Source organism: Urocampus carinirostris, chromosome 13 (genome assembly GCF_059441175.1).
Source record: "Urocampus carinirostris isolate Australia breed hairy pipefish chromosome 13, RoL_Ucar_1.0, whole genome shotgun sequence".
NCBI classification, from domain to species: Eukaryota; Metazoa; Chordata; class Actinopteri; order Syngnathiformes; family Syngnathidae; genus Urocampus; species Urocampus carinirostris.
In genome coordinates, this window is record NC_142361.1 from 36,486,898 (window position 1) to 36,501,494 (window position 14,597).

The 14,597-nt window shown below is 38.7% G+C and overlaps 1 protein-coding gene and 1 non-coding gene across 2 annotated transcripts in view; both read right to left on the reverse strand.

The window, feature by feature from the left end:
• The window catches only part of nid1a (nidogen 1a), a 64,000-nt gene extending 56,805 nt beyond the window's left edge, over positions 1-7,195 (reverse strand). Inside the window, exon 1 of the mRNA XM_088351688.1 lies at positions 6,891-7,195. Within this exon, the coding sequence (XP_088207814.1) occupies positions 6,891-7,085 (195 nt within the window). The 5' untranslated portion in view covers positions 7,086-7,195. The remainder of the gene's footprint in view (positions 1-6,890) is intronic.
• Positions 7,196-14,305: 7,110 nt separating this feature from the next.
• trnaq-cug (transfer RNA glutamine (anticodon CUG)) lies at positions 14,306-14,377 on the reverse strand. Its single transcript has one exon. It is a non-coding gene; the product is annotated as a tRNA-Gln (tRNA).
• Between the last annotated feature and the right edge of the window lie 220 nt (positions 14,378-14,597).

Below are 14,597 nucleotides of genomic sequence, written 5' to 3' on the forward strand. Positions count from 1 at the left end.
GACGAAAAAAACGCTGGGACGCCCTCCCCCCATTTCCATTTCCTAATCGGGGGTGGGCGTCGAGTAGAAGAAGAGAGTTTCCTGTCTTTGGCCCCGTCAAAAGGCCCCCAGAGGACACCGGGTAATCGGGATTACAGGCGCTTCCTGGCTGGAACTGACGAAGACGCTGGGAAAAACGTTTTGGGGATTCTTCGAAGAACAGATTGAGAGGATTTGTGTTTCTTTTACGCTCAAAGAATTGAAAAAGACTTTATTCCATTTAAAAAAAAAATTACATTTTTTTGCAAATTTGGGCAGAGTTGTTTTGTTTTATTCCCATGTTTATTTTATTTTTATTTTGTATTTATTTTATGTTGATTTCGATTTTAGCTTCAGTTTATTCAAATTCAATTTTCTGGGTTTTAAAAATAGTTTTTAAGAATGAACTGTGAAAAAAATACAGAAATAATGCTAAGAGAATCTATCACAGATCAGAAACAATAGGAGCCTGGTAAAATAATAATAATAATAATACTAAAAAAATAATAATAAAATAAAGGGAAACATAAAACATGAAAATAAATCAAACTGTTTTTCACATACTCAAAAAAGCCCATCGTTTTAAATGATGTGTTTAATTGATCTTAACATTTTTTATTACAACTGTCAAAAAAATGTTTAAATTAAAGCCCACTAAATTATTTTTCATGCTACCTTCGATTAGGAAGATAGCTAGCTACAAAGCTAAAAAGGTAACCAGATAGCTATCCAGAATGTTTGCTAAATAGCTAAAAAGGTAGGAAAATAGCTAGCTACAAAGCTAAAAAGGCAACCAGATAGCTAGCCAGAGTGTTTGCTAAATAGCTAAAAAGGTAGGAAGATAGCTAGCTACAAAGCTAAAAAGGTAACCAGATAGCTAGCCAGATTGTTTGCTAAATATCTAAAAAGGTAGGAAGATAGCTAGCTACAAAGCTAAAAAGGCAACCAGATAGCTAGCCAGAATGTTTGCTAAATAGCTAAAAAGGTAGGAAGATAGCTAGCTACAAAGCTAAAAAGGCAACCAGATAGCTAGCCAGAATGTTTGCTAAATAGCTAAAAAGGTAGGAAAATAGCTAGCTACAAAGCTAAAAAGGTAACCAGATAGCTAGCCAGATTGTTTGCTAAATAGCTAAAAAGGTAGGAAGATAGCTAGCTACAAAGCTAAAAAAGGCAACCAGATAGCTAGCCAGATTGTTTGCTAAATAGCTAAAAAGGTAGGAAGATAGCTAGCTACAAAGCTAAAAAGGTAACCAGATAGCTAGCCAGATTGTTTGCTAAATAGCTAAAAAGGTAGGAAGATAGCTAGCTACAAAGCTAAAAAGGTAACCAGATAGCTAGCTAGATTGCTTGCTAAAAAGCCAAAAGGGTAGGAAGATAGCTGGCTACAAAGCTAAAAAGGTAACCAGATAGCTAGCCAGATTGTTTGCTGAATAGCTAAAAAGGTAGGAAGATAGCTAGCTACAAAGCTAAAAAGGCAACCAGATAGCTAGCCAGAATGTTTGCTAAATAGCTAAAAAGGTAGGAAAATAGCTAGCTACAAAGCTAAAAAGGTAACCAGATAGCTAGCCAGATTGTTTGCTAGATAGCTAAAAAAATAGGAAGATAGCTAGCTACAAAGCTAAAAAGGTAACCAGCTAGCTAGCTAGATTGCTTGCTAAAAAGCCAAAAGGGTAGGAAGATAGCTGGCTACAAAGCTAAAAAGGTAGCCAGATAGCTAGCTATATGGCTTGCTAAATAGCTAAAACGGTAGTCAGATCGAAAGCTATATCGCTTGCTAAATAGCTAAAAAGGTAGGAAGATAGCAAGCTACAAAGCTAAAAATGTAACCAGATAGCTAGCTAGATTGCTTACTAAAAAGCCAAAAGGGTAGGAAGATAGCTGGCTACAAAGCTAAAAAGGTAGCCAGATAGCTAGCTATATGACTTGCTAAATAGCTGAAACGGTAGTCAGATAGCTAGCTATATCGCTTGTTAAATAGCTAAAAAGGTAGGAAGATAGCTAGCTACAAAGCTAAAAAGGTAACCAGATAGCTAGCTAGATTGCTTGCTAAATAGCTAGAAAGGTAACTAGATCGCTAGCTATATCGTTTGCTTAATAGCTAAAAAGGTAGGGAGATAGCTAGCTACAAAGCTAAAAAGGTAACCAGATAGCTATCTATTTTGTTTGCTAAATAGCTAAAAAGGTAGGAAGATAGCTACCTACAAAGGTAAAAATGTAACCAGATAGCTAGCTAGATTGCTTGCTAAAAAGCCAAAAGGGTAGTCAGATCGCTGGCTATATCGCTTGCTAAATAGCTAAAAAGATAGGAAGATAGCTAGCTACAAAGCTAAAAAGGTATCAGAAAAATAGCTATATCGTTTGCTTAATAGCTAAAAAGGTAGGAAGATAGCTAGCTACTAAGCTAAAAAGGTAGCCAGATAGCTAGCTAACTGCGCATTTTTTGCTCATTTGCCTTTAAAACCCATTCATTATAATTTAGTTTGTTGTATTTCCTGTAAAATAAATCAACAAAAAATAATTAAATACATGTTTAATACATTCTATTCTTTTAAGGAGTTGCTTAAAAATTATAGCAATACTTGAATACATTTTTTTTGTCCATGAAGCCCGTGAACTAGAATTTTTTCATTTGAATTCTAAAATAACAGCTTATCATGTTATTACTATGTTATTACCAGGTTAATGGTTAAAAAATGGGTTAAATAGACTCGTTAATACAATACATTTGACTAGAAAATCACGATGACCAAGCTGTTTTCAAAAGAACTGCGCAGGCACTTCAACTGTCATTGGGGACCACCTTAGTGCCCGCGGGCACCACGTTGGAGACCTCTGTTTTATGACTCTTTTAAATGGATATTTTTTTGTTGACATTTTTTACAACAAAAGCAATAAAAATTTCATGACTTTCATTTCGAAATGTCGGAGTTTTTGTTAGTTTAGACACCAGTATTTATTTTTTTAAGGCTTGTAAAAATGTTGAGTTTTCCCCTTCAGGGCACAGACACAGACGTGACTTCATAGCATCTGTTGCGTAAACAATATCTTAACTGGGGATGACTCATATGTTTGTGTTGGGTAACGGAACATAAAAGGAAAGAAGAAAAGATTTATTCCTAGATGACGATCGTTAAAGCAGTCATTGTCATGTAACGGGAAAAATCCCCCTCGACGTCATTTTTTACGACTTAATGACATATGTGCCTTCCTCGTATTTCTTGATCATCACGAGCTCCGTTTCCATGGTTATCAGGTTTTTCTTCTTCTTCTCTTTTTAGCATCATTGCAAGCTTCGGGACGCATAGCCGTTAAATAAAGTACAAAAAAGTACTTATTTGAAAAGTCCGCGTACAAGATTCTGAACCGAGTGAAAAGAAGGAAATCATTGTGGGAGGTAATTCTGCCAGCGGTATATCGGCATTTTTATGATGCGGTGACACAAACCATTAAGAGAACGGCATTTGAGATGACGTGGACCAATAGCAAACAGGCATCTTATAGTCGTAACAGGAACAGGACAAAGTTTGAATTTTGTGTGTTTTCAAAAAGAAATAAAGCGTTTTTCAAAACTTTTGGCTGAAATTCCAAATTTTTGGGAATATAAAGACTCAATTGTTTCTCTAAAACAATGGTGGAGCTTTCATACATTTTTTGGACTTCAGCGTTTTTTTCCTGTGACATTTAAAAACTGTCCGGGAGAGAAAGGGAAGTGTCCTGTTTTATATTGTCATGTTTTTTGCATGGTCTTTCTTACATATTTTGTTCCGTTAGAATTAGTGTTCCGTCACATCTTGCGTTGTGTTACTTTCCTGTTTTTTTTTCTGTTCTGTTACACCTACGTCGGAACGTGTCCTTTATTGTCCCCCTTTCATGTTTTGTTGAGTTACAATGAGTGAGTTTTTCTGCATGTAGAACTGTTTCTAATAGTCTTCCTTTCATATTGTGTTCCGCTAGAGTTGGTTGGTGTTGGAATATTATTGAGTATGTTTTTCAAGGGCGAGTGTGTTTATGTTTTGTTAATTTAAATCTAGTGTTTCAACATATTCTGCATCGTCTCATTTCTTGTTTTGTTCAGCTGGAATTACATTGTGTTCCCACATACCCTGCATATTTCTTTCATGTTTTGTTCATTTAGTTCTAGCTAGTGTTTCAACATGCAGTCCATTCTGTGTTAGAGTTGCACTGATGTATTTGAAATGTGAAGATCCTCGTAATTTATGTTCTTTTTCTGTGCACAGATTTTTTCATGTTTTGTTCAGTGAGAGCTTGTTTGCGTTCAGAAATTTACCGCGTTTTCTCCTTTAATATTTTGTTCATTTAGATGTAGTTAGTCTTTCAGCATTATGCAGTTGTTCTTTCCACGTGTGTTCCCTGTGTTATCTTCCTTTTGTGTTTTGTCCTGTTACAACTACTTGGTATTCCAACATATCCCTCGTTGTTTTTTTCCTTTCATGTTGTGTTCAGTCAGAGCTGTTCCAATAAATTACATGTTATTTTCCTTTCTTGTTTTAGTTTGTCTTCCAACATAACCTGTGCTATCTTAGTTTCATGTTTTCTTGAGATTCATCGAGTTGGTGTTCCTGCATATCCTTTGTCTTTGGATTTTCATGTTTTGTTCAGTTACAGCTAGTTAGTGTTTCAACATTATGTAGTAAGGATGCATAGACTAGTGTTCCCTGGGCCCTCTTTCTTTCGAGTTTTGTCTTTTAACATATCTTATGTTGTCCCTCTTTAATGTTTTGTTCAGTTAGCTTGGTTGGTTTTCCAACATATATGATGGTGTCTTACTTTCTTGTTTTGTTCAATTAGAGTTAGTTTGTGTTCCTACACATCCCTCTTTGCATGTTTTGTTCCTTTATATGTAGTTTTCATTTTTAACATGTCCCTCATTGTCATTTATTTTCTTGTTTTGTCAGAGCTGGTTAGTGTTCCAACATATTCTGCGATGTGTCCTTTCTTGTTTTGTTGAGTTAGTTGGTGTCCCTACACATCGTGTGTCTTCCAATTTTAATGTTTAATTCAATTCGAGCTCGTTTGTGTTCCAAAATTTCCTGCGATTTCTCTTTAATATTTTGTTCATTTAGATGTAGTTAGTTGTTCAACATTATGTGATTGTTCTTTCCGCATGTGTTTCCTGTGTAAGTTTTCTTTTGTGTTTTGTCCTGTTACAACTACTTCGTATTCCAACATTTCGCTCATTGTTTTTCTTTCATGTTGTGTTAAGTCAAAGCTGTTTCAACATATTTCATGTTGTTTTCCTTTCTTGCTTTAGTTTGTCTTCCAACATAACCTGTGGCATCGTAGTTCCATGTTTTGTTGAGTTACAGCGAGTTGGTGTTCCTGCATATCCTTCGTCTTTGGATTTTCATGTTTTCTTCAGTTACAGCTAGTTAGTGTTTCAACATTATGTAGTAAGGATGCATAGTCTAGTCTAGTGTTCCCTGGGCCCTCTTTCGAGTTTTGTATTTTAACATATAATATGTTGTTCCCCTTTAATGTTTTGTTCGGTTAGGCCAAGTTGGTATTCCAACATATATGATGGTGTCTTACTTTTTTGTTTTGTTCAATTAGAGTTAGTTTTTGTTCCTACCTATCCCTCTTTGCATGTTTTGTTCCTTTAGATGTAGTTTAACATGTCCCTCATTGTCATTTAATTTCTTGTTTTGTTCAGTCAGAGCCAGTTAGTATTCTAACATATTCTGCGATGTGTCCTTTCTTGTTTTGTTGAGTTAGTTGGTGTCCCTACACATCGTGTGTCTTCCAATTTTAATGTTTGGTTGAGTTAGAGCTGGTTTGTGTTCCAAAATTTCCTGCGATTTCTCTTTAATATTTTGTTCATTTAGATGTAGTTAGTTGTTCAACATTATGTGATTGTTCTTTCCGCAGGTGTTTCCTGTGTAAGTTTCCTTTTGTGTTTTGTCCTGTTACAACTACTTGGTATTCCAACATTTCGCTCATTGTTTTTTCTTTCATGTTGTGTTAAGTCAAAGCTCTTTCAACATATTTCATGTTGTTTTCCTTTCTTGTTTTAGTTTGTCTTCCAACATAACCTGTGGAATCTTAGTTTCATGTTTTGTTCAGTTACAGCTAGTTAGTGTTTCAACATTATGTAGCAAGGATGCATAGTCTAGTGTTCCCTGGGCCCTCTTTCATTCGAGTTTTGTATTTTAACATATAATATGTTGTTCCCCTTTAATGTTTTGTTCAGTTAGGCCTAGTTGGTATTCCAACATATTTGATGGTGTCTTACTTTCTTGTTTTGTTCACTTAGAGTTAGTTTGTGTTCCTACCTATCCCTCTTAGCATGTTTTGTTCCTTTAGATGTAGTTCAACATGTCCCTCATTGTCATTTAATTTCTTGTTTTGTTCAGTCAGAGCCGGTTAGTATTCCAACATATTTCGCGATGTGTCCTTTCTTGTTTTGTTGAGTTAGTTGGTGTCCCTACACATCGTTTGTCTTCCAATTTTAATGTTTGGTTCAGTTATTGCTGGTCAGTTTTTCAACATTTGGTAGCAGGGATGTGTTAGAGTAACTTACATAACTTTGAATTTCGAAGATCTAATAAATGTCCTTGTTCTGTTCCTGAACGCAATGGGATACTGATTCGTTTTTGCTGCAAAAGAATCTCATTTTGCGTCTCCATTTAGGGAAAAGGCTTCTCCTGACATGCTGGATCATGACAGGAAAGAGCAGGAAAGCAACGTTTTGGGTCAACGCTCGAACTTTGAGCCAAGGGTCAACAGGAAAGTGATAACCTCAAGCTGCAAGAATGCGAGGTGCATTCCAAAAGTTTCGCGTTATCTCGCGATAGGCCACCCAAGCGTGCGTCATGACGCAAGAAGCACCACCAAATACTGGAAAGGATACTCACAAAAATACTCTGAAACGTCCCGTCATAAAACAAGACGGGCTTTTGCAGTTCAAGAGTGCCCGTGACGTCATCACCGGGGTCCAGTTCTTGGTCTCCGGCGTTTGGTCCGAACGGGAAAAAGTCTCGTGGTGTTAAAGTTTGCGCCGAGACCAAAATGGCCATTAAAGAAGCGCAGAAGAGCCCCCAGCAAGCCATGCTCGTAGATCGTCGAGCGTCTTCTGGTTCTGGTTCAGGCTCGGGTCCTGCTCGATGAGGTCGCGGTCGAGGGAAAAGTTTGGGTAGAGTTTGAAGGACTTGGAGGCGGAGTTAAGGTGGATGGAGGAGGGGAGGACGCACGGGGGTCTTTGAGCAGATACCAGAAAAGGAAGTGAGAAGGGGGACACTTTTTTTCGACATTGCCACGGAAAAAAAAGAAAAAAAGCAAAGAAAACCACAATCACCCATCCAGAACTCCAATTCAGCTAAAAGCGGGGATCTCAAACTCGCAGCCTGGGGGCCAGTTGCGGCCCCTGGGATGATAGCAGGATTGGGTAGGGTTACTTTAACTGGATTACTTTCAATGACTTTTGGATGACTCCAATACCAAATATGCTAATAAAAGACAAAATAATCTAAATATGAATAAATTGATGACTCACAACACGTGGTAAGCTTTCTCTCCTGGCTTTGATCTCTTTGATCTCCGGCAAAACGAACATAATATGCGACAGAAACAAAATGGAAATAAATCCATACAGTTCACCAACATCATTTTTGCCGTTCCGTGTATTCCGTTACTCCCCCAGCCTGCACAAAATTGAGTCATTTTATTCATATTTAGTTTCTTTTGTCTTTTATTAGCATATTTGGTATTGGAGTAATCCAAAAGTAATCCAATTAAAGTAACCCTACGCAACCCTGGCCCCTAAGATGATAGTTTGTAACCGCCAGCTTAAATTAAAAAAATATTTGAAAGCCCCAGTGTGTAATATTTGACCACTGGATGGCACTGTTGTCTGACGAGAACAAAAACCAATACCACAGAGAACACAGCGTAGCAGCAAGATCCCAGACAAACCTGGCGTCGACCCGCTATGTAAAAGAAATACAAATTTCTCCAACTACGATTTTTTTTTTTTACAATAATGAACATTGGTATGATAGTTCATGTATTTTTGCTTAGTATTTTTTCCTGAATGAAAGTTTTTTTGTGCCGCTGGGAGGCTGTCGGGACCAGAGCAGAAACAGGACCCACTCGCGTAACGTTTACCACAAGTTTTATTGAGGAAGGGCTGTGCCCACCATCCGGTGTTCGCCCTCGTACTCGGCTTGTGATCCAAACACGGAAGTGATGGCGGTGTCAGAGGCGGAAAACTGGTCGGTAGCCGGGACTGGGAGAGCAAGATGTGGTCAGGGTCGGAAGCGAGTCGTAAGCCGGGACGGGAGAGCAGACGTGGTTGGGATCAAAAACTGATCGTAATTCGGGACGGGAGAGCAGACACGGTCGAGATCAAAACAGTTTGTAGCGGGAGACAAACCGGAGCAAAAAACTGGACAGGTGTGAGTCAAGGTCGTAAAAAGGCCTGCCTTGAAAAAACAGAGGTTCACAGACGGACCGACAAATGGGGATTGACAGGACAGGGTTTAAATGGTGGGGAAGCCAATCTGTCAACAAGCTGCAGCCGGTTCCACAAAGTCGGGGCCAATTGGGCGCCATGGCAACTGTGACAGAGGCACTAAATATTGTAAACTGTCCCTTTAAGCGCAGCCCACGTGAATTGTGGATTCATTTTACTGACTGTTTGGTTTTTATATTAATTCCAAATGTTTATTAATATTTAGATTTGATATCAAAAAAGTTGGGTAGCACGGCGGCGCAGTGGTTAGCGCGTGTGCACAGTTCTAAGGTCTTGGGAACCTCCTGTGTGGGTTCAAATCCAGCTACCGGACTTCCTGTGCGGAGTTTGTATGTTCTCCCCGTGCTTGCGTGGGTTTACGCCGGGCCCTCCGGTTTCCTCCCACATCCCAAAGACATGCCTTTCAGGGTGTCCCCTGCCCACTGCCCAATGATTGCTGGGATGGGCTCCAGCACCCTCGCGACCCTACTGAGGATACAATTGCTGAATCCCGGTGCAATAGTGAACATCAATCATCACATAGGCTTCTGAGACAAAAGTGTATATTTATTTCATTTATTGTGAAAGAAATTCATGTATCTGAGTTTTATTTGTTAGACCCTTATTTTGAAAACGTCTATCAAAGAAAAAGTCTCTGGAAACATGTGAATTCATGTATGAAAATCCTTTTTTTTTACCCCCAAATAATACAACAAGATCATATTCGGAAATAATGATTATTTAGCACAGGATTTTTTTGCCTACTTTACAGATTTCCCTGCTCTTAAACATGCTGCTCCTTTAAGAGACAACTCGATGATGTCACTGTTTTTCCTTTTTAAAAAAATAAAACATGACCGTCAATACACATTTCAAACATGAAATAAATACTTGGAAAATAATCTTTCTTAACTGTTTTCTAGACATACAGCAGCTAGACTCGGCTTGACTGATGCCAGCTGTCAAGTATGCATTCTTTAAAACAAAACAGGCCTCATTTGCTTTGTTTTAAATAACTGAGCCAGCTGCATCCACATTGCGTTTCTGTGCAGTACACCAAATTGAGCCTTAAAGTCAAGAAACGCTTTCGTCGGGTTTTGTCGAGGGAAGCCGATTCCATAAATGTAGACAAAGAATAAGGTTATAGAAAAATCATGTATTTACAAAAAAGGGATCGGCATCTTTACAGAAACAAAACAAGGATCTTCAGAATTCCAAGGCATGAAAGTTACTCTAACGCAAGCTCCATAATGCTTCTCCGCCACATCATATTGAAACAAGAACTAGGTGTAAATTAACAAAACATTAAAACAAAAAAAAGACACCGGAATATGGCGAAATGCAACCAGCTCTAACTAAACAAAACACGAAAGGTAAGGGACGCGGGGGAAATACGAACTTATGTTCCGACACCAACTAGCTCTAAGAGAACAAAATATGAAAGGAAGACAACAGAATGAGAGTGCCATAACAACAAAGCCATGAAATAGTATGTAGTCACGCAAAATAGCTGAAATTGAAAGAAACATGACAGAAAGACAACACTGAGTATGTTAGGACACTAACAAGCTCTAACTGAACAAAATGTGAAAGGAGAAGACACAGAAAACACTCACTGGTGTCTAGGCTGTAGCCACACCGACTGTATCTGGAAAAAAACATGAAAGTAGGAGAACACTGTATGTTGGAATCTTAACTTCTTTTAACTGAACAAAACATGAAAGCGAGGACGCGTGAAAAACAACTGGGTGGGTGGGCGCTTATATCCCTCAACCACTAGAGTTGTAGGGGCACCATTTCCTGTGGTGTGTCTTGGGCAAATACATCATGTTCCAATGCCATCAGGTTCAAAAGAAACAAAACATGAAAGAGAAATGAAAGAACCATTCCCACACTGGAGGGAACAATGACAACAATGAACAAAACATTGAAGTAAGACAATGCCAAGTATGTTAGGACACTAACAAGCTCTAACTGAACAAAATGTGAAAGGAGAAGACACAGAAAACACTCACTGGTGTCTAGGCTGTAGCCACACCGACTGGAGTTCTGTAACTGGAAAAAACATGAAAGTAAAAGAACACTTTATGTTAGAATCTTAACTTTTCCTAACTGAACAAAACATGAAAGGGAGGACGCGTGGAAAACAACTGGGTTGGTGGGTCTTTTTATTCCTTAACCACTAGCGTCATAGGGGCACCATTTCCTGTGGTGTGTCTTGGGCAAATACATAATGTTCCAACGCCATCGGGTTCAAAAGGAACAAAACATGAAAGGGAATAGAAAGAACCATTCCTACACTAGAGGGAACAATGACAGCAGTGAACAAAACATTAAAGTAAGACAACGCCAAGTATGTTAGGACACTAACAAGCTCTAACTGAACAAAATGTGAAAGGAGAAGACACAGAAAACACTCACTGGTGTCTAGGCTGTAGCCACACCGACTGGAGTTCTGTAACTGGAAAAAACATGAAAGTAAGAGAACACTTTATGTTAGAATCTTAACTTTTCCTAACTGAACAAAACATGAAAGAAAGGACGCGTGGAAAACAACTGGGTGGGTGGGTCTTTTTATTCCTTAACTACTAGCGTCATAGGGGCACCATTTCCTGTGGTGTGTCTTGGGCAAATACATAATGTTCCAACGCAATCGGGTCCAAAACTAACAAAACATGAAAGAGAAATGAAAGAACCATTCCCACACTGGATGGAACAATGACAACAATGAACAAAACATTAAAGTAAGACATTGCCGAGTATGTTAGGACACTAACAAACTCTAACTGAAAAATGTGAAAGGAGGAAGACACAGAAATCACACTCACTGGTGTCTAGGCTGTAGCCACACCGACTAGAGTTCTGTAACTGGAAAAAACATGAAAATAAGAGAACACTGTATGTTGGGATCTTAACTTCTTCTAACTGAACAAAACATGAAAGCGAGGACGCATGGAAAACAACTGGGTGGGCGCTTATATCCCTCAACCACTAGAGTCGTAGGGGCACCATTTTCTGTGGTGTGTCTTGGGCAAGTACATAATGTTCCAACACTATCGGGCTCATAAGGAACAAAACATGAGAAAGAAATGAAAGAAACATTCCCACACTGGATGGAACAATGAGAACAGTGAATAAAACATTAAAGTAGGACAACACCAAGTATGTTAAGACTTTAACAAGCCCTGACTTCTCCTAACTGAACAAAACATGAAAACGAGGACGCGTGGATAAAACAACTCGGTGGGTGGGTCTTTTTATTCCTTAACCACACCAGCACCATTTCCTGTGGTGTGTCCTGGGCAAATACATAATGTTCCAACGCCATCGGGTTCAAAAGGAACAAAACATGAAAGAGAAATGAAAGAACCATTCCCACACTGGATGGAACAATGAGAACAGTGAAAAAAACATTAAAGTAGGACAACACCAAGTAAGTTAGGACACTAACAAGCTCTAACTGAACAAAATGTGAAAGGAGAAGACACAGAAAACACTCACTGGTGTCTAGGCTGTAGCCACACCGACTGGAGTTCTGTAACTGGAAAAAACATGAAAGTAAGAGAACACTGTATGTTGGAATCTTAACTTCTCCTAACTGAACAAAACATGAAAGAGAGGACGCGTGGATAAAACAACTGGGTGGGTGGGTCTTTTTATCCCTTAACCACTAGCACCATTTCCTGTGGTGTGTCCTGGGCAAATACATAATGTTCCAACGCCACCGGGTTCAAAAGGAACAAAATATGAAAGAGAAATGAAAGAACCATTCCCACACTGGATGGAACAATGACAACAATGAACAAAACATTGAAGTAAGACAATGCCAAGTATGTTAGGACACTAACAAGCTCTAACTAAACAAAATGTGAAAGGAGAAGACACAGAAAACACACTCAGTGGTGTCTATGCTGTAGCCACACCGACTGGAGTTGTGTAACTGGAAAAAACATGAAAGGAAGAGAACACTGTATGTTGGAATCTTAACTTCTTCTCACTGAACAAAACATGAAAGAGAGGACGCGTGGATAAAACAACTGGGTGGGTGGGTGCTTATATCCCTTTAACCACGAGCGTCATAGGGACACCATTTCTTGTGGTGTGTCTTGGGCAAATACATAATGTTCCAACGCGATCGGGTTCAAAAGGAACAAAATATGAAAGAGAAATGAAAGAACCATTCCCACACTGGATTGAACAATGACAACAATGAACAAAATATTGAAGTAAGACAATGCCAAGTATGTTAGGATACTAACAAGCTCTAACTGAACAAAATGTGAAAGGAGAAGACACAGAAAACACTCACTGGTGTCTAGGCTGTAGCCACACCGACTGGAGTTCTGTAACTGGAAAAAACATGAAAGTAAGAGAACACTGTATGTTGGAATCTTAACTTCTCCTAACTGAACAAAACATGAAAGAGAGGACGCGTGGATAAAACAACTGGGTGGGTGGGTCTTTTTATCCCTTAACCACTAGCACCATTTCCTGTGGTGTGTCCTGGGCAAATACATAATGTTCCAACGCCACCGGGTTCAAAAGGAACAAAATATGAAAGAGAAATGAAAGAACCATTCCCACACTGGATGGAACAATGACAACAATGAACAAAACATTGAAGTAAGACAATGCCAAGTATGTTAGGACACTAACAAGCTCTAACTAAACAAAATGTGAAAGGAGAAGACACAGAAAACACACTCAGTGGTGTCTATGCTGTAGCCACACCGACTGGAGTTGTGTAACTGGAAAAAACATGAAAGGAAGAGAACACTGTATGTTGGAATCTTAACTTCTTCTCACTGAACAAAACATGAAAGAGAGGACGCGTGGATAAAACAACTGGGTGGGTGGGTGCTTATATCCCTTTAACCACGAGCGTCATAGGGACACCATTTCTTGTGGTGTGTCTTGGGCAAATACATAATGTTCCAACGCGATCGGGTTCAAAAGGAACAAAATATGAAAGAGAAATGAAAGAACCATTCCCACACTGGATTGAACAATGACAACAATGAACAAAATATTGAAGTAAGACAATGCCAAGTATGTTAGGATACTAACAAGCTCTAACTGAACAAAATGTGAAAGGAGAAGACACAGAAAACACTCACTGGTGTCTAGGCTGTAGCCACACCGACTGGAGTTCTGTAACTGGAAAAAACATGAAAGTAAGAGAAGACTGTATGTTGGGATCTTAACTTGTTCTAACTGAACAAAACATGAAAACGAGGACGCTTGGATAAAACAACTAGGTGGGTGGGTCTTTTTATCCCTTAACCACTAGCACCATTTCCTGTGGTGTGTCCTGGGCAAATACATCATGTTCCAACGCCATCGAGTTCAAAAGGAACAAAACATGAAAGGGAAATGAAAGAACCATTCCCACACTGGATGGAACAATGACAACAGTGAACAAAACATTAAAATAAGAAAACGCCGAGTATGTTAAGACACTAACAAGCTCTAACTGAATAAAACATTAAAGTAGGCGATATGGATATATTCCCACACCTTCACAGAATAACGTCAATACCATAAAATAATGTTTTTAAATTCACCGTATTTGATTTCTTTATTTAGTATTCTTTTGTTTTCTAGGACTAAAATTAGGAATTTTCTGGGTCTTTAAAAATCTGAGAATAATATAAAACACTGCCATCTGCTGGCCATTTTGAGTAATACAACAAATTCTAAAACGTCCGACACAGCCTGCTAAAGATGATACAGGATGACGAGGAAATTACAATGGCCCCACCATTATCTGTGCAACTTGATTTAGAGTCTTCAGTACTTTTATTCAAAGGAAAAATGTTCAGGTTCCACCGAGATTTGAACTCGGATCGCTGGATTCAGAGTCCAGAGTGCTAACCATTACACCATGGAACCACTGGCAACCGCCCGCCAGTGATAGATTTTCCCGGAAACTTCTAGAACAATTCGGATAGTGGAGTATATATATAAGTATTTATCTCATTATTCTGATAAAAAAAATAATTAAAAAAATTAAATCGTTAAAGGTAAAAATCACTTTTAACGTTTTGCTGTACTGCCATCTAGCGGTCGTTATTTTACCTTTCACGACGAATGACGTTACAGTGGGACCTCG